The following is an 18,159-nucleotide window of genomic DNA, read 5'->3' as shown; positions in this document are numbered from 1 at the left end:
CAGAGCATGTGTCCATCTGGAGTTACAACCTCCCATGACCACCAGGCTACCTCTCATGACACACCTGATAGCCTCACAGATACACATCCTGTTGTTATGAATCAGTGGCAGCTCCTAGGGCATTTTGGTTTTGCTTTATCCGCCTCTTTTATTATTGCAAGTATTCAATATTTCTCAATTTATAGCAGATTTCTTTTGTGTGGTTCTGTCAAGCAAAACCTAAGATTGTGTTAACCCTATTTCATTGCCACCATTCTGTAATATAAATACTAAATACAGTCAGAAGTTGACTCTGTAGTCCGTTTTTAATAAGAAGTACTTTATTATTTCAGCATCAATTTCTAACAAACAGATGAAGAAAATGGACACCAAAAGATACCTAAACCTTCACTTCACTGCAAACCACTAAAGTTATGTCCACTTAAATAAGACTCTGTGTGACTCTAAACTGTGCTTGCTGTTTCAGACAGATCACCAAAAATTATCTGCAATACAAAAATCACCTGTTTAGTTGCAGTAAGGCTGTCCCAGGGAAGTAAGGACAGGTAGAGTTTTCTCAAGCTTTTTGGTGAACAACCTATGCCAAATGTGACCGAAAGGAAAAAAATCTTCCTTGTACCAGCTGTGTCACCTATGGGGATACTTAGTCTTCATATATTTTTGTTTTAATTGAACTGTACATTTTGCATATATAATAATCCTTAACAGTGTTTGAATCTTCACTGTTTGCAGTCACTATGACCTTCCTCTAGCATTTAGATTTTACAACTCCTAGATTACTTCTTTGTGGGCTTTTTGATAAACTTTTTTCTGTGACTGCTTAAGAATCACATCCCAAGTGCTTTGAAATAAAATCCTGCTTAGTTTTGACCCTTTCCTTAAATTGAAAATAATTTTTGAAAATATGCAGTTCTGGCTACCTGATGCTAAGACCCTTATTTTTCCCTTGCAGGGTTTCATTCCAGCACTAGTACTGGCAGCTATTGTCCACCTTTCATTTGAAATTGGATGGATTTCTGTTTTCCTCACAACATAGCATAAATATGATCTAGCACTAGACTTTGCTCCACTATCAAACACCGAAGATAGCATCCACAACTACCAGATCTCAGTCAGGTTTGTTATCTGTAAATCACTGATTTGGAGCTGAAAGAAAATTCTCTGTAGCCAAGGCAGAGGCTGGCAGGCCCCACTTAATGACAGCAATAAGTGATGTACGGTCAGCCTCTGACCATAAATGTCTTTACCACTGATTGCTAAAGGTATTAAACTTTTAAACCCAAGGGCTGAAACCAAAGACATTGAGTTCCTTTTTATTCCTAAAATCTGCTGACCCTCTGTACCCTTGTTTAAACAGTTCAGAGGGACAAACTTTCCTTCATCTTCTGACATCCCAGGGAAACTATGTCCTTCACTTGTCAGCAGAGACGGTCCCAGTGATGAAGGTCCCTGCTTCTAGGCTATATCCACGTCCTAAGTAAAAGCGGTAGGGAGCAGACCCTCGTGCCCAAGACCAAGAGGCACAGACTGGCTGACACTCACATCACTAGGGCGAGATCCCTCTTCACTAGGCTGGCTTCACTCATACCTCAGAGCATTTGGCCTCTTCAGGCAGCCTGTGGCCCTACGACATCATTATTAGTTTGCATGTCTTTTGCCAGCTGAAAATATCCATAATAGTATGACAGCTGTGGTATAGCCAACCTGTATGGTGTTTGCACCATCAAACTAAGAGAAAACAGGGCATGCAGAGGGATGTGCACAGTGGGACATCTGGAAACACAAAGCCTGCCAGGATAGTTTTAAAGATGTAGCATAGAGGGAGCCAAGCCTGGTGCAGTCAATAGCGCTCTTTGGAAGCAATCCCTGGCATGAACTTTTTCCAGACTGTTCATAAACTCTGTTTTGGTGAGAATCAGGGTGTGTACTAGTATCTAAACAGCGTACACAGCCAGTGCTCAGACTCACCTTTGGCCTTTTATCGTACTTCATTTAGAAGTGTGATCTACCTGCTGAATCTATAGTGAGTACATCTTTTACTCTTATCTCTTACTATGTTAATATCTTTCCCTTACCAAAAAAAAAAAAAAAATTAGCTTACTGCTTATCTAACATTACATCAGTAGCATTAGCTCTTTTATCTGAAAACTATTCAGAGCTTCTGCTCTATTGTTTTCAAAATATCTTCCAGTGTAGTGCAATAGGTACCCTTCAGGCTGAATCTGGCCACTCGGATGTTCCCATCTGGCCTGCCATCTTTTCTGTAGCAGACGGAGACCAGATGTTCAGGCAATGAATGTGCTGGAACAGCTGAATGCCTTCCCGTGCCTTCACAGCCCGGCACAGAGAGAAGCACACCATTACCACGCTCACGAATGAGGGATGAGAAGAGGAGGGCTAACAGCAGGGTTTCTGGTTGTGCTCTGATTTGTTTGTTGGTGTCCAATTTTAAATCTTAATTGTCCCCTTTGCTTTCAGGTTGAGCATCTGAATACACGAGCAAGTTATCATCAGGCAAAGCATAAAGCATAATAACCCCCTGAGTGCACTCCTGCCCCGAGTCAGAGCTCCTGATCCCACAGTAAATAGAAAGTAACTCATCCTATATCATATTTACCATATGATTAAGGTGTGTACACACAGCACGTAAATGGAGCAGGCAGACTCCAAATCTGTACTTGGCCTTTCCCTATGATTCATTCCCATGTTGCTGCCCTTGCAGTCCATTTGTCTTCTGCTAAGGAGTTACCCGTTACCCCTAAGTATTTCTACAGTAAAAATTGCTGCTATCTTTCTCCTTGCTCTTGCTCCATGTCGCCTCCACTTATGAATGTTTGAAAAGTCACATGAACCCTGGAAGTTCTTGTATCATTTTCTATCGCCAGGCATTGTACTGATCTGCACTGTTTATCCTATACAGGAAGGTCTCTTTTCTCATGACATTTCAGCTTCTCAGTCAGGTCCAGATGGCAACACTCACCGTCCCAGCTCCAACTGGTCCATGTAACATAACGGGAGCCACTGCGTATGCGAACTGGGGGCTCCAGCTGGCTCACGCTGGAGCGCCCTTAAAATGCAGGTTCCTACTAGGGGAAAGGCTGGGTTTTGGTCAGAAAGTTTTGCGTCTCTATCAAGGCAGAGAGCAGGGCAGCACAAAAGAGCAAAAGGGGCTCCAAAATATTCAGAAATAAAAGATAAAGCAGGTCCTGGGTGTATTTAGTAGCTATTTCTGTACAGACCCTCATTTGGATGAGTCTCTGGATCAGTAAATCCGGGAAATGGAGGATGCACTAAGCAGTTTCTCAGACTCCTGGTCCACTGGCCCTACCTACAAAACAAATTGCAGCCATCCTCCTTGCTGAAGGCCCTCGGAGAAGAAGTTTGAGTGTAGGTACCAGAGTGTAAGATCCTCCTTTGATCCATCCCAGAACCAATTTGGTAGTGGACAGGTTGCAAATGCAATAAAGTAACTCTTTTCTACAAAAAGTGCTGCCACACTGTTAACTATGAGTGACACTGAGACCAGCAAAGCTTAGTAGAAAGGCCCCAGGAAGGTATTGTTTTAAGGGCAAAAACTAAAGTGATTTAGGGACAGATTCTAACCTGGTTACACCAGCATGATTCTGGAAGAGCTCCCTTGCTTCTCATAGCGTTACGTCGGGATTGCACTGGTGCTGCTGAGATCAGACTCTGGCACCAACAGATTAAGCACCATTTGTGCCAGTTTTCTGGTGGGAGTGACTGATTAGATCTGGTTGAGCTTGCTCTGTCCTGAGCAGGTGTGGAGCAAATTTGCCCTGACTCAGTCAATTAACTTTATCAGAGAATCAGAATCAACAGCGTGAATATGATAACAATGTGTTATAGGCTCCATGCTTCTCACTATATCTGGTCTCATGCTACCAGTGTAATCGTGAACTGGTCACTAAAAAAGGTGCTCAGAACTTGTACAGTGTGGGCATTTGGGCCTAGATTTGTCCAATGCATGAACAGAAGTTTAGTGACCACACTGAAACTAACACTCCTCCACACCACTGGTGTCATCTGACAGGCCAGAATAATTACCACTCCTAAAGCTTTGGGTGTAGCTTTTTTTGGTGTTTTTTGTTTGTTTGGCTGTTGGTTTTGTTCTATTTTGGTTTACTTCAGGTGAGCAATACACATAAGCTATCCTAGGAAGTCAGGGGATCCTGAGAGAAATCACATGGGAGAGTATAAAGAAGAGAGGACAGACCTAGAAAAAAAAAAAAAAAAGGACCAAGATACTAGATGTGGGGATGCCTAAAGGGTAAATTTGATGTGCATTTTTGTGAGACATAGAACACGTGTCCCATGGTGACCGGGTTTACCAGACTTGAGGGTCAGTGCTAGAGACTCCTTCAACGGCCACAGATAACAGGGGGAAGCATGGAAAATCCCACATCCTGCTTCTAAAGTCTAAAAAGCTGTCAGGGTTTGAGACTGCCTTTGGCAGTCTGGGCAAGCATCCCTCCTAGTCCAACAGCCAGTCAGACTAGTATAAAGTTGACCTCAGCCAATTTGCCTCTCAAGAAAAAAGAATGTCAGTCTTCCTTGAGCTCTTAATTCAGGATTATTGACAAGAATGATCAGAATAGTGATCACAAAATGAAACAAGGATCTATTTTACCAGCAGAGATGGTTCCTGGCTGTTCAGCAATGACAGTGCAGGAGGAGTAGCTAGAGGCAGCCTGTGTCAGGGAAGCATCCGCCATGCTGCAGTGGTGCAGAGGTGAAGTTTGCCCTTCCTCACCAGGGCTGCACTCATTGGGGAAGTATGCAGTGTCAGCTGGACGGTGCTCACTCGAGCAACTCCGCTGGCTGCTGGAATATAACATACTGCCTTTTCTTTTGTACTTGATCCAGCTACCACTGACATCAAAGATTAAAATAATTTCTTTTCCTTGTTAACCTGGTTTGATGCTATATGTAGGTGTGCAGAGGGCCAGGGATGTGAAAAGGCTGCCTACAGTCTTTCCCTGACCGTGCCTTGGTGGCTCGTTACCTCTTACACATTTTGTAAGTCAGACACACCCAGGTTGCCTCAATCCACATCATTTGTTTTCAACCTCATTTAAACTCAGCTAAATCAATCCATTGTCCAAACTGATGGTCAGTGAGAGAAACTGAACAATGAGGAGGTAAATCAGTCTAAAACATGTTCAGGTATCCATATCAGCCTACCTCTGAAAGACGACTGTCACGCTGGTGGATTCAGTCTGCACATCCATGGAGCCCCATGCCTGCAGCATTCCTCTCCTGAAATAATCAAATAACTCTTGCAAGGCAGACATCAGTAAGTCTCTGTGACAGCCTAGGCAGGGACTAAGGATATTAAATGTTTTTGTCAGTCCTCTGGTAGTAACCATAGGAGTACTGGCTTTTATTCTCAGAAAAGTAGTTATATGCAAGCTTTTTGCTACCTGGACTGTTCTTGGTAATTGAGGCTGTGTTACAAAATACTTTGAAAGCCAAAATTCCTCTCAAAACTGAATTTTAGCACTCTCTTTTTCCACAACAAATATTTGGCCTCTGTCTTTATCCTATGTTGTCTTCAGGCTAAGATATGGCAGTTGGTAAATTGATTCTGGATCTGAACAAAGGACTAACGGAGCTGCCAATACAACATAAAGCAACATCAGTGCAGCTGTAAGTCATCCCCAGATGCCAGAATTCAGCAGCTGGAAATCTCAGGAAGATGGCAAGGCGTCTTCCTCACCTATTTACACCTTCCTACCTTTCCTTCCCTTGCTGCTGTGGCTGCAATGAGGTGGCGTCCTCCAGCATGCATCAGCAGGTCTCTGCCCACACAAAATTAATGGCAGGACTGGGACCACAGCTGGCAGCATGCTCTCCTCTGGATCGCATCACAAGTTCAAATCCCATTGCAGTAGTTTGGCTCAAAAACATTGTGAGCTGGTGTCACAGTGCTAATCAGAGCTAGGCACTGTTACAAGGGGCTTTCCTCTTGGTCATAGTCTCTGCGGTTACTAAAAGATCCCGTGTTATTTCTAACACAGCAGAGATTAACACTGCCACTCCATCTCAGAATGAAACAAGGCTATATGGGGAAGGAAGGCAGGAAAGCACAGAGGAAGGAAGAGAGAGAAAGACTAAAAATGAAAGAGAGAGATTAAAAATGAAAAAAAGAAAAAGGAGGAGAGAGAAAGGGAGAGGAAGAGGAAGAGGAAGAGGAAGAGGAAGAGGAAGAGGAAGGGAAGGGAAGGGAAGGGAAGGGAAGGGAAGGGAAGGGAAGGGAAGGGAAGGGAAGGGAAGGGAAGGGAAGGGAAGGGAAGGGAAGGGAAGGGAAGGGAAAGGAAGGGAAGAAAGAAAGAAAGAGAAAGAGAGAGAGAGAAAGAGACAATATAATGTCAAATACTAATGATACACGTTACATCATCTTCCTTGTTACGTGCCATTTCCTCAGATCTAGTGCATAGCCAGAATTGCACTGTTGTACTACAGTAAAGGCAAATAGAAATAGTACCTAGGAGAAAAAAAATCATCTAAAAAAGGGAAAAAGTTCTCCTAGCTTGTATTATGTACAATTCCAGGCAGTGCAACAGTGAAACATGAGTTGAGGTTTCTTGCTTTCTGTGAACATGCTATCTTTTAGAGGTTGTTACTCCCATAGCTTCTAAACTTTGTGATATAAACAGCAAACCTAATTCTGAAAAAAGCACCTACCACACCTGATTACCATAACCAGGAGCACACACCTTTAAATCAAAAGTCAGTTGAGTTGGAAAAGGTTTAAGTTTTTTCAATAAATTACTTTTTATAATGACTATAAAAGTTATATAGTACACAGAGACTTACTAGAGGAAGATAGTTTACTGTACCTGAATTGCTGGGAATACTTTCTGAGACATAAAGCTGACAATCAGACATCTGAGTGCGCTTGAAAAACATCGTCTACCAAAAGATTAAAGTATGAATTTAGTAAAGTAATCCAGGAAGGAAACCCTTTGTTCTTTCTCGTTACTTATCATGGCAACTGAAGCAATGTAAGGGGAAATGAGTTTACACTTTCATTCAAAAGTAGTTGACATATAGGAAGAATCTGAAAACAGAATTATTTTTCCCTGTTAAATATATGGATTTTGACTCTTAGTGAACTGTAATTCAATACATGTTTATATTTTATGCCCATGATAAGTTATTAAACCTATAAAATTGCTTTATTTATAGAGTATAACAGAGTCGCTAGTATTAGTGCCTGTATTTTTCAATATAGTAACCACTTAGGTGTGCATGGATTCTAGATGATCTTTTAATTAAAAGGGGAAGAGGAGAATACTAGGAAGAAAGAGGTTTGTTATTTATTAAAAAGGCAACAAAGAATGATGATGCCAAACTAGTAAAATTATTGAAATTCATTTTTTTAAGAAAAATAAAGCACAATTAGGAAAGAAAGGCCTTGTAGTTAGAATTGTTGAGAGGAGGTCATGAGGAAGGTTCAGAGGGAGAAAATTAAGTATGTGAAACTGAGCATGTCCCTGTGATATGCAGCATGAGGAGGAAAGGGAATTAACTAATGAACTCATCCAAACTAATGACAATTATTTTAAAATGTTCCTAAGAGCTCTGAGAGGTCTGAAAAGAAAGGGGAGCATGTTACCGGTTTTTTAAAAAGGCAGGGTAAGAGGAAAAGAAAGAGTGAACCTGTCATCTACCATCTGGTAAGCCTAACTTCAGTCTGCAGTAATATAGTGGAAAAAATATTAAAAGGTAAAAATCCTAAGCACTTAAGGGAGAATGGATCCACCACCAATAAACAGCATGGATTTATAAAGAAGGGAAGAAAGGCACACAGAAGCATTTTTTTCTTCATATAATTGCAAAGTGGCGACTGAAGGCAATACAGAAGATGTAATATACATGCTTACCAACATATAGGTTTGGATGTATGGGCTTCAGTAAATTAAATAAGGTCTAGCAGTGTGGCAAAAAAAAAAAATTTCAATGTAATTTTTCGGCTCCTAACACAGAGGCATCGTGTCATGTACCAGGGAAGTGATAGATGCCTCTCTCAGAACACAATAGAGATGAGATAGCACCTGGACTACTGCTTTTAGATTTAAGTATTTTCAGTATCAGAAAGGTGAACTGGAAGGAGCTCAAGAAGCATGGAAGAAAAAGAAAAGGCCTATAGGGACTGGTCTATAGGGAGTAAATATTAACTGTACAGGGCCAGAGCTCTGGCTTCTGCTACGGCTGAGACCCATGTACAATTTTACTCCGGTGTGTTAGGAAGGAGCAGAGAGATGAGGGCTTATTTTGAGAGCTAGAAAAAGGAGAGGAGGAATTAGATGGAAATGGGTGAAGCAGGATTCAGGCTGAAGTTAAAAGAAGTAAATAAATAGCCGTAACAGCCAGGTCAGTTAATCAAGGAAATAGTTTGCTAAGGAGAACTGTGCCAGTAACCCCGATCTGGGCAAAGTATGGGTGCACACGCATCAGAAAACCATACGCATTTCCAGGGAAACAACTTAGAGGCCTAAAGAGGGTTCTCTGTTTGAGGGAAAGAAAGCAGAAGTACTAAATTGCACGAGCAGAGATAGCCAGTATGTCTAACTTGCCAAAAGTACACCAAACTGTGATAGGTCTTTCTCTGTAAAGCTCAGTTTGAAGCATTCGTCACTCCACACATACCCGGTATTGTCCCTGAATCGGGGATACTATGATGCTCTTCCAGCCAAAGTCTATTTCCTGCTCGTGCATTTCCTGGCATGTGTCTGTGTGAAAAATAGCTCTTGGAGGCTCCTGACCCCTTCCAAACACCTCCCCTAGCCCATAGACTTCAGCTTCAAAACCAGACCAGAAGGACGGGATTATTCCCTGCCCCCTGCCAAAGCGCGCTGCTTTTCTTTTAGAAGAGATTCCTGCAGTGCTGCCGCAAACCCGTTTCCGCGCAATTTTCTGTAGCTGCAGCCGGCACCGGCGCTGCCGCAGGCTCGGCGGCCGGCCCTGCACTTCTCCCGCTGCCCAGGAGATGGTGCTGTGGATTTTGGATGGGGAGCGCGGCGCGGGCGGGCCGGGGCCGGGGCCGGGGCCGGGCGGGGGCGCAGCCCGCAGCCTCCCCGCCGCGGGGGAGGCGAAGGGCCTCGCCGGGGACCGCCAAGTGCATTTCGGCTGGTGCTTGCTAAACACCGCCCCGCGGATTTCTGCTTTTCCTTTCCCTCCCCGACGCCCATTCCCCATCCCCAGCAGCGGGGTCACCCAGCTCTGGGGTCCCGGAGTGACACCTCCATCCCCGATATACCTCATTTCTACCCCGTTGGCGAGCAGCTCCCTCAAGGCAGCTTTCCGACACGCTACTTCTGCAAAAGAGGAGGGGGAGGATTTCTCCCGAGCCGTGTTTCGCAGCCCCTCTGCCAACAAGTTTGCCCCAAGCGCGGCTGCGCCCCCCCCCCCGAAGCCGGCATCGCCCTGCCAGGCCGGCTCCCACGCACCCCCGAGCCCCCGACCCACGGCGGGTCCCGGGCGCCCCGCAGCGCCCGGCTGCCCCGCGCCTGTGTGGCCCGTCTGCCCCCTCTCCTCCCCGACACCCCGCTGGGCTCCCTGGGGCCGGATCTGCTGCTGGGAAAGACACTCCCCCCCCAAAAGCAGGGGAACGGGCCGGTTTCCCTGCCCAGAGAGACCCCCTCTAGGGAGCTCTGTGCACCAGAAGCTGACGCAATGAGGGCAAAGTTTTGTTGTTGCTCCTTTTTAACTGACTTTTGTCTTCGCGCTGATTTTAAATAGTTTGTCGAAGAAGAAAATACGCAGCCAGCTGCGACGAACGAAAGCGTTTGCCGACATCTGGCTTAGCCCGAGGCAGATGAGGCAGGTACCGCAGTCCCGGGCGGCCCCGCTGCGCGGGGAGCGCGGCTCCGGCTCCGGCCCCGGCTCCGGCCCCGGCCCCGGCCCCGGCTCCGGCTCCGGCTCCGGCCCCGCTGGCGGGGGCCCGGCGTGGCCCGGCCGGGCGGCTGGCGGCTGAGCTGCTGCAACAAGCAGCAGCCGAGAAGAAACTTGCGGGAGATCCCAAGCCTTGAGCTCGCTGGGGGAACACCGGGCACACCGTGCCTCCGTCCCGATCAACTAGGGAGCAATTTGGAGAACCGTCTTGCCTCCTGGAGGTTTTGCAGCAAACGGAAAGCACGGCCTTGGGCAGAAGGAAAGGGATTTTTAACTTCTCTCCCAAAGAAGTAGGAGAACAAACTGACTCCCGAAGAGATCTTGCAAGAGATGCTATCAAAACATAATAACCGCTGTGATGTTTGCTGTCATCTGTATTCTCGGTCCCTCCAGGCATTCACAGCCTTTCTTAGGGCCGAGGGCTCCCCCGAGCAGGTAGGGGTGACACATTAAAGTTTGCAGCTGGCTGTGGGCACCCTCCGGCTGCCTTTGCTGGGCGCTGGGCTCTCCCTTTGCCTTGGTGGGCCGAGCCGGGCCAGGGCACCCTCCGCCCCGCGGCCCCCACACGGCCCGGGGCGGCCCGTCCCCGTCTCGAGCGACTTTCACGGCCGAAGCTGGATGATGACCTGGAGCGGCCGGCTCGGTCTTCCTGCAGCTCGGCTGCGGGCTGCTCGTTTCCCGAAAATCGTGACCGAAGGGAAGTGAAGCTGGGGGCACAGGGCTGTGGGACAATTAAACCAGGTAATGAGACTCTGGGCAGATGTGTTTTCATTGCGCTGTAAGATAAATGCAATGTTAAATGCCTGACAACTTCCCAGAAGCAATCAGCAAAAGTTTACGAGTGCATAAACCTCAAAGACCATTCCTCGGTATTTTTATAAGCCCCGCATTTAAAGCTTCTATAAATTCTTCTGCCTGCTTCCAAAGTAAAGTTACTGGAGACTATTAAACAGCCTCTTCTCCAGGGAGAGAGCCCGAAGGAGTGGGGAGAGGGCAGAGCACAACATGCGGATCCAGGAGAGGAGAGAGGAGCTTTCTTTCTTTTTTCCCCTCTTCCTTCCCCCCTCCCAAGCTAAAGTTTGATAAAAAGTTAAAATATTAAAGCATGGTAGGTCACAGATGACTAAATCGGCAAGATGACTGGGACATATCAAAGTTTCAAGAGCGGAGACAGAGAGAGAGAGAAAGGGAAAAGAAAGGCTGAAGAGAATTAAAAGAAAAAGCGAGACAGACGGATGGCCGGACTGATTCAGAAACAGGCGTATAGACAGATTCACAGGTAGATCAGCGGGCGGGCAGACGGAAGGATGGACGGAGAGAAACAGAAAGCTTAGACGAAGAGGGAGAGATTTCAGGTGCAGACTGAAAGTCTGGACAACATAGACGAGGGTGGCGTCATTCGGCTCGGACCTCCTGGAGGTCCCTCAGATGACCCCGGCCCCGAAGGCCCCCGGGGAAGGGGGGCCGCCCCGGCCCCGGCCCCGGCCCCAGCCCCGCCGCCGCCCCGTCCCGGTCCGGGGGCAGAGCCCTGCCGGCCCTCACCGCTTGCGGAGCAGGTGAGCACGCCGCCCCAAAAGTTGCGGGCAAAAAGGGGGAGGCAGTATTATTGAAGCCATAGATCAGCGGGAGAGATTCAGCCAGAGACCTCTGTCTTCGCAGAAATAAGCTGTGAACAATGAAGTGTTCCCCTTAAACCATCAAATTATAATAACGGTGTCCGTCATCCTTAAGGGACCACATCAGTTTTACAAGTTGGAGATCAAACACGTTAAAAAAAACCAAAAAACAAAAAACACCCATCGTGATTATAAAGCCCGTTGTTTATGATTCCAGGGAAAATGGAAGTTGCTAATTAGAAAACAATAAACCTAAAATGCCTTTGGATTAATAATGATAGAGGTTAACTGTGGCATGCCTTGGAAAGGGGGAGGGGGAGCGAGGCGTGCGCTTCACTGTGTACTTTGGACGGCGACCAGGGACAAGCGCAGCAGCCAAACGCGGGGCTGGGGGGACGGGGACGGGGGTGAAACCCCCTCTTCGGAGGGCTCGGCTTGTGTGTTCATGTCTAATCTAGAGACACGAGGTGACGAAGGTCTGTATTGTAGTCATGTCCTTGCTAGATGAAATCTCAGTCAATTACTTTCAAATCTGCAGCTTGGCTTCTTTTCATTCTTTCCAGGTGAAAATTCAAACGTTTTCTGTTGTCGCCTGGTCCTTTCTTTCCTGAAACAAGGCACCCAACTGTTCTGATATTACCATTCAAAAACAGGTTCTGTGGCAAACCTCATTTGTGAATCTATTACAGAGATTAATAGATTATTTCTCCTTTTTCAACTAATTCTCAGTGGGGAAATTTAACCATATGGTAAGGAGAGAATTAGAATTTCATCACATTAGAGCAAAATGTAATGAAAAGAGTCCAACACCTGGGGCCAACTCTGAAAGACACAATTAAAAGGTTTTTAATGAAACCAGAGAAACCAAAAATTTCATAGCCTTCAGTAATTCTGCCACATAAGAATGATTTACTGGAAGTGTTGGGAAATATTGTTTTTACTGATGTCATAAGAATGAAAACCTGCCACTAAATACTATGTGCTTTCAGAGCGCTTACAATAAAGCGAGAGCGAGCTGCTCGTTTCTATTATTAGAGGATCGGTGGGACAAAATTCAGACAAATACTTGGGTTGCCACTTCAGTGAGAGATCTTGACGGCAGGGACGAGCGTGTGCCTTGATCTTTGAAGATGGCACTGAAGCCCCAGGAAGAGAGCTAGATATAACATTAATGAAGTAAAAGGGGGGCTGGGGCCGTTGTCGCCCTGACACGGGCAGCTGCACCCCAGGGTTGGGAGCGGTGCAGGATGCCCCCCTCGAGCAGAGCTTGCAGGAGGGAGGGACGAAGCTGTAAAGAGTTGTCAATAATAATAAAAAGTTGGGTTGGTTTTGCCCCTTCTCACCCGCCCACCTCCCTTCTCCCCAGACCGGTTGATTTTCAAGGTAACTGATGGGGCTTTAGATTTTTATAGGAACACAGGGGATAATCAGTATAAAGCAGCAATCTGCCACTTGAAAACAGCTAAGGGGAGGAGGAGGGGGAACCTCTCCTAGTTTGGGCTCCATTTGTTTGACAGGGAAAAAGGGGGCTGGGGTAACATTTGCCTCCCGCGGAAGCAAGGTGAACTTTGGCGGTGGGCAGCAGCGGGCACGCCGGTTCCGGTTGGTTTGGGTTTTTTATTTTTTTCCCCCTAGGCGATTTTTTTTTTTTTTTTGCAAAGACGGGTGGGGGTGGGAGGGGGCTATAAGTTAATGTAAATGCAGGGTGGGGGTGGGCTGGGGGGAGAGGGTGTCACTCCTGACTCCACGGCTAAGTTAGCAGAAGTCTACTGGCAGCACTCGGAAGGGGAAGTGTTCAAGCGGGCTTTTCTGCAGTGCAGGGCTGTAATTTGCTGAAGGAGGCAAAGAACATCCTTCGATCTAAGTAGGGCTTTTAGTGTGCTCATTGATGAGTGAAAGTCGCCACACATGTCAAGCTAAAGGCAGTTGTTGGGTTACTAACAGGACACAACGTCTTGCAAACATATGCGTTAAGCTGTGTATACAGATGGCAGGGAGAATAATGGAGCAGGCGCCTCTTATAAAGCTCTAGCTGCTGCCTGTCTTCAGACCTGGGAAATGAAACTATTCAGACTCAGGGCCAGATAGCGCCTGGGATTGTTTGTTACCGTTTTAATCCTATTAATTAAAACGTTAACCTGATTGGGTAGAAAGCTCTGTCCCAACAGGCGAGTCTTCTTCATAATAACCTACTCTCAGAGATAATGATGTAAAAGACTCCCCCGTCTGCGGCGGCTGCTGGTTGATGGGTCCGGAAATCTCTTGAAGGTGAATCCAAGCAAGATAAACGGTGGAAGCGGCTGGGCTCGCAGCGCACAATGCCCCAGCGCGGCGCCTGCTGAGGGCGAGCCGGAGCCGGAGCCGGAGCCGGAGCCGGAGCCCGAGAGGAGCCGCAGCCCGAGCGGAGCCGGAGCCGGAGCAGGGGCAGCCGCGGCGGCGGGCACGGCGGAGCCCCGGCGGGAGCGAGGAGGCGATTCCTGAGAGCGGGACGCGAGGGAGCCGCCCGCCGCGGCGCGGAGCCTTGGAGGAGCGGGCCGGGAGCTGACGGGGGCGGAGGAGGAGGAGGAGGAGGAGAGCGGGGGGACCGATGGAGCGGGCGCTGGGGCTGCCCGCAGAAGAGGACTTGTTCCACAAGAGCCTCGCCGCCTCGGCCAAGCGCATGGAGTCCGCCTTCCGCTCGCCCCCGGGGCTCGACCTCTCGCACCCCCGCGACCGCCAGCCCTCGCCGCTCGCCTGCTACGAGGCGGCCGAGCCCGAGGCGCTGCTGCAGCCCGGCGTCGGCGGCGACCCGCTGGCGCTGCCGCCGGGCTCCGTGTGCGTCAAGTACGGCGAGAGCGCCAGCCGCAGCTCGGTGGCCGAGAGCAGCGGCGGCGAGCAGAGCCCCGACGACGACAGCGACGGCCGCTGCGAGCTGGTGCTGCGCGGCGCCGGGGGGGACCCGCGCGCCGCCTCGCCGGCGGCGGGCGGCGGCGGCGGCGGCGGCGGCGGGGGGGGCGGGGGGCTGAAGGCGGCCGAGGGCGGCTGCTCCAACAGCCACGGGCACGGCGGCAGCAAGAAGTCCAAGGAGCAGAAGGCGCTGCGCCTCAACATCAACGCGCGGGAGCGGCGGCGGATGCACGACCTCAACGACGCGCTGGACGAGCTGCGGGCCGTCATCCCCTACGCGCACAGCCCCTCGGTGCGGAAGCTCTCCAAGATCGCCACGCTCCTCCTGGCCAAGAACTACATCCTCATGCAGGCGCAGGCCCTGGAGGAGATGCGGCGCCTCGTGGCTTATCTCAACCAGGGCCAGGCCATCTCGGCCGCCTCGCTGCCCAGCTCCGCGGCGGCGGCGGCGGCGGCGGCGGCGGCGCTGCACCCCGCCCTCGGGGCCTACGAGCAGGCGGCCGGCTACCCCTTCAGCGCCGGGCTGCCCCCCGCCACCTCCTGCCCGGAGAAATGTGCCATTTTCAACAGCGTCTCCTCCAGCCTCTGCAAACAGTGCACGGAGAAGCCTTAAGCGCCGCCGCGGCCCCCCGCCGCCCCGCCGAGGGCGCCCCCGCGGATGCAGCCGGGCGCGGGGCGGCGGACAGACTGCTGCGCGGCCCTGCGCTCCTGCCCGCGCCGGCTGCGCTCCGCGTCTCTCCTCTGCTTTCGGCCCGGGAGGGACCGCGGTGGGGGCGTGCGCGGCGGGGAGGGCAGCGCGGCGGCGGCCGCAGGGCGGGAGCGCGGCCGGGCCGGGCCGGGCCGGGGGGGGGGGTCGCCCCGCCGCTTTGCCGCCCCGGAGCGGCCGGGTGCGAGCGCGGACAAAGGAGAGGCCGAGAAAGAGCAGGTCGGGGGGAGCCGGCGGTAACTGCGCGGGCAGGGAAGGGGAGAGACCCCCCCCCCCGCCGCCGCCGCCGCCGCCGCCGCGCTCCCGGGCGCGGGGAGGGCCGCGGGGCCGCGGCGGCGGCGACGCGGAGGTGGACAGGACAAATCAGCGAGGGCACTTGACCATAGTTTTTTTTTTTTTTTTAATTATGATTAGTAGTATTATTATTCTGAGCCAGGCAACAAACAAACTTGAAGCGTAAACTTATTATTTAAACGACTCGCAGAAACAAAGAGACTGGACCATTGCTATGAAAGACTCTGTATTTTTTATCGTCTCTAAACTTTGATCCTGTGAAAATGCGCAAAGTTTTGGTGAGAGTGATTTAAAAAAATCGAGAGAGTTTAAAAAAACAACAAAAAATAGCCGATCAAATCCCCTACTCCGTGAGGCTGAAAGTATCGCATTTTTAAAAGAAATATTTATGTGCACCTTGTTTCTTTCCAGTTTGCAATGATGTATAAACAAGACATGATATTTATTTGTTATTTTTTAAATGACCCTTCCACGCCAACAATATTTATCATGTGTTAAGGTCATGGGTCTAATGTGCAGTTACTTTAAATGCTTCTAAAATTCTGTTTATGGATTAACTTAAACTATGTGCCAAGTGTTTAAGACGTTTATTTGCCAACAACGTATAACCAGAAATGTTGATGTATCAGAGCTGCTTAGGTTTATGAAAGGTCATCTGGATTTTAAGTTGCATCATCCCTGTATTTAAATTGAGCTTTAATAAATTGCTTCAGTCCAAAAATTACAGGAAAGGTGTATTCTTAATTGCTGAACCAACTGATTTTTGAAAGGGTATTCTTTGCATTATGACAGGTAATAGCTATTTACTTTTAAAAGGCATCAGAGCAATAGCTGCTGCAAGAACATTTGCCAAGCTAATGTTTTCCCAGGCGCTGTGTTTTCAAAGGTATAATTTAAACCGCTTTTAATGTGTACGTAAATTATTCTGACTGTGGAAGATTATTTAAGTTCAAATACTTTAAAATACTTTAGACTGATTTACAGAACGAGTGGAGTTCTTCTCTTTTCTTTTTGTGGGGGGAGGGGTGGGTGGATTTCGGTTGGGTTTTTGTTTTTTTTTTTTTTGGAAGAAAAATGAGAGATGAAGAGCAAGAAGTAGCTATTTACCCAAAGTGAGCCTTCGGTTTAAGTTTGCATGGCTGGGTGGCTGTCTCTCTGCCATTTGTAAATCAAGATTTTTTTTTTTCAAAAACGAGTCCTGCTATTTTCCACTACTTGCAGATAATACAAATTCGGACTGTCAGGTTGAATGGCAAAATAGGAGCCATGATGGATCTGTTGGCAGGTCACGGATGTGTAAAGAGTGATATATATTAAATAGGTCAATCAGATTATGACAGCAACGTACGATCGTTTGTATGTGTATCTATGTCGGAAAGAATCTTTATTAAAATATTTTGAACAAACGTTTGGATCATGCTGTGCTTTGTTAAGCCCTATAGCTCGGATTTAAGGAGGTTGATGGGGGAGGGGGAAAGGGAGCATCCTCTCCTTCGCCTTGCTCTGAAGCGCACCCCAGCGCCCCCGGCTCAGGGCGGCCCGGGGACCGAGCCCGCGGCCACCCGAGCTCCTTTCAGCCCTTGCGGAGCCGCTGGCGGGCCGGGGCCACGCCGGGCCCGGCCGCCCTCCCGGGGCTGGGGGCCGCTCTGCCCGGGGGGGGGAGCGCCGCGGACCCCCGAGGGGCGCTGGGTGGGCCCCGAGGGGAGCTGGCAGGGCCATCCCTTTTCTCACCCACCCCCCCACTCCCCTAAGTTTAGGAGCCGGCCCTGCTGCCCGCCTCGCTCAAGTGCTGCAGCGGGCAGGGACCGTCCCCGAGCAGCCTGCGCCGCGCCGGGGGCCGAGGGGCCCGGCCGAGCCAAGAGCGGCGACCCCGTCGGGGTCCCCCCCCGACGCCGGGCCGGCCGGGCCGGCTCCCTCCCCGCGCTGCCCGGCGCCCCGCGTCCGCCGAGCCGTCGCTCTTAACGGCAGCCCCGCACGCGGGGGAAGGGGATAAATATTTTCTGCTCCACTTCCCATCAAAAAAGATTAATCAGAACCTGTAACTTTTCAGGAAACATAACTGTAAAGTGCCGCGGAGCTGTGGGAAGGCAGCCCAGAGAGGGTGGGCAGATCAGCCCCCAGGCGCAGGGAGAAGCGTCTCTCAGCATTTACTAGACAAAGGCTGGGTGCGTCTAATTATGATTATTAAAACAATTTCCATGACGATGTCTAATATTATGTTAATTTGAAAACAACTGTGTATGAAAACTGTCGACTATAATACCTAAATTCATTTAATGAAACACATCGTTAAGGCAATTAAACCTCCTGGATGTGATTAAGGAACATAATTACGACACTGTTCTGCGCCATAATTGGGTGTCTTTAATCAAGGGGTAAAGTGATCAGCAACACAGCCATTAGTTTGTATTGTTCTGTCTCTGCTGTCCATCATTCTGATTAGGAATTAACCACCGCCACCAGCTTGGCTTAGCGCTCGCGTGTGTGTGTTTGTGTGTGTGTGTGTGTAGGGGCGAGGGTGAGTGTGTGTTCGTGCATATAACGTCGCAGGACACATTTGCTGCAAGATTTACTGCTTAATATTTCTCATTACAAGAGAAGGCTTCCCTGAGCCATTGCCCTCGAAGGTGCGGGCGCCGCTCAGCTACGGCCAGAAATGGGGCCGGGGCACAAACTGCCCCATCGCGGGGGAAGCGAGCAAGATCCCCGGGGCTTAGATCCCGGCACTGCTGGAGTTCC

The 18,159-nt window shown here is 49.4% G+C and overlaps 1 protein-coding gene across 1 annotated transcript; it reads left to right on the top strand.

Annotated features, from left to right (window-relative positions):
- Positions 1–13,243: 13,243 nt before the first annotated feature.
- BHLHE22 (basic helix-loop-helix family member e22) lies at positions 13,244–15,201 on the top strand. Its single transcript, XM_068933831.1, has one exon. The coding sequence runs from the start codon at positions 14,122–14,124 to the stop codon at positions 15,031–15,033; it is 912 nt and encodes a 303-aa protein (XP_068789932.1). The 5' UTR covers positions 13,244–14,121; the 3' UTR covers positions 15,034–15,201.
- The last annotated feature ends 2,958 nt before the right edge of the window (positions 15,202–18,159 follow it).

Source organism: Struthio camelus, chromosome 2 (assembly GCF_040807025.1).
Source record: "Struthio camelus isolate bStrCam1 chromosome 2, bStrCam1.hap1, whole genome shotgun sequence".
Lineage (NCBI taxonomy): Eukaryota > Metazoa > Chordata > Aves > Struthioniformes > Struthionidae > Struthio > Struthio camelus.
This window is presented reverse-complemented; position numbering and strand designations above follow the sequence as displayed.

Bases quoted from the DNA above. Each gene is read 5' to 3' on its own strand.
- BHLHE22 (XM_068933831.1), top strand. From the start codon at position 14,122: ATGGAGCGGGCGCTGGGGCTGCCCGCAGAAGAGGACTTGTTCCACAAG.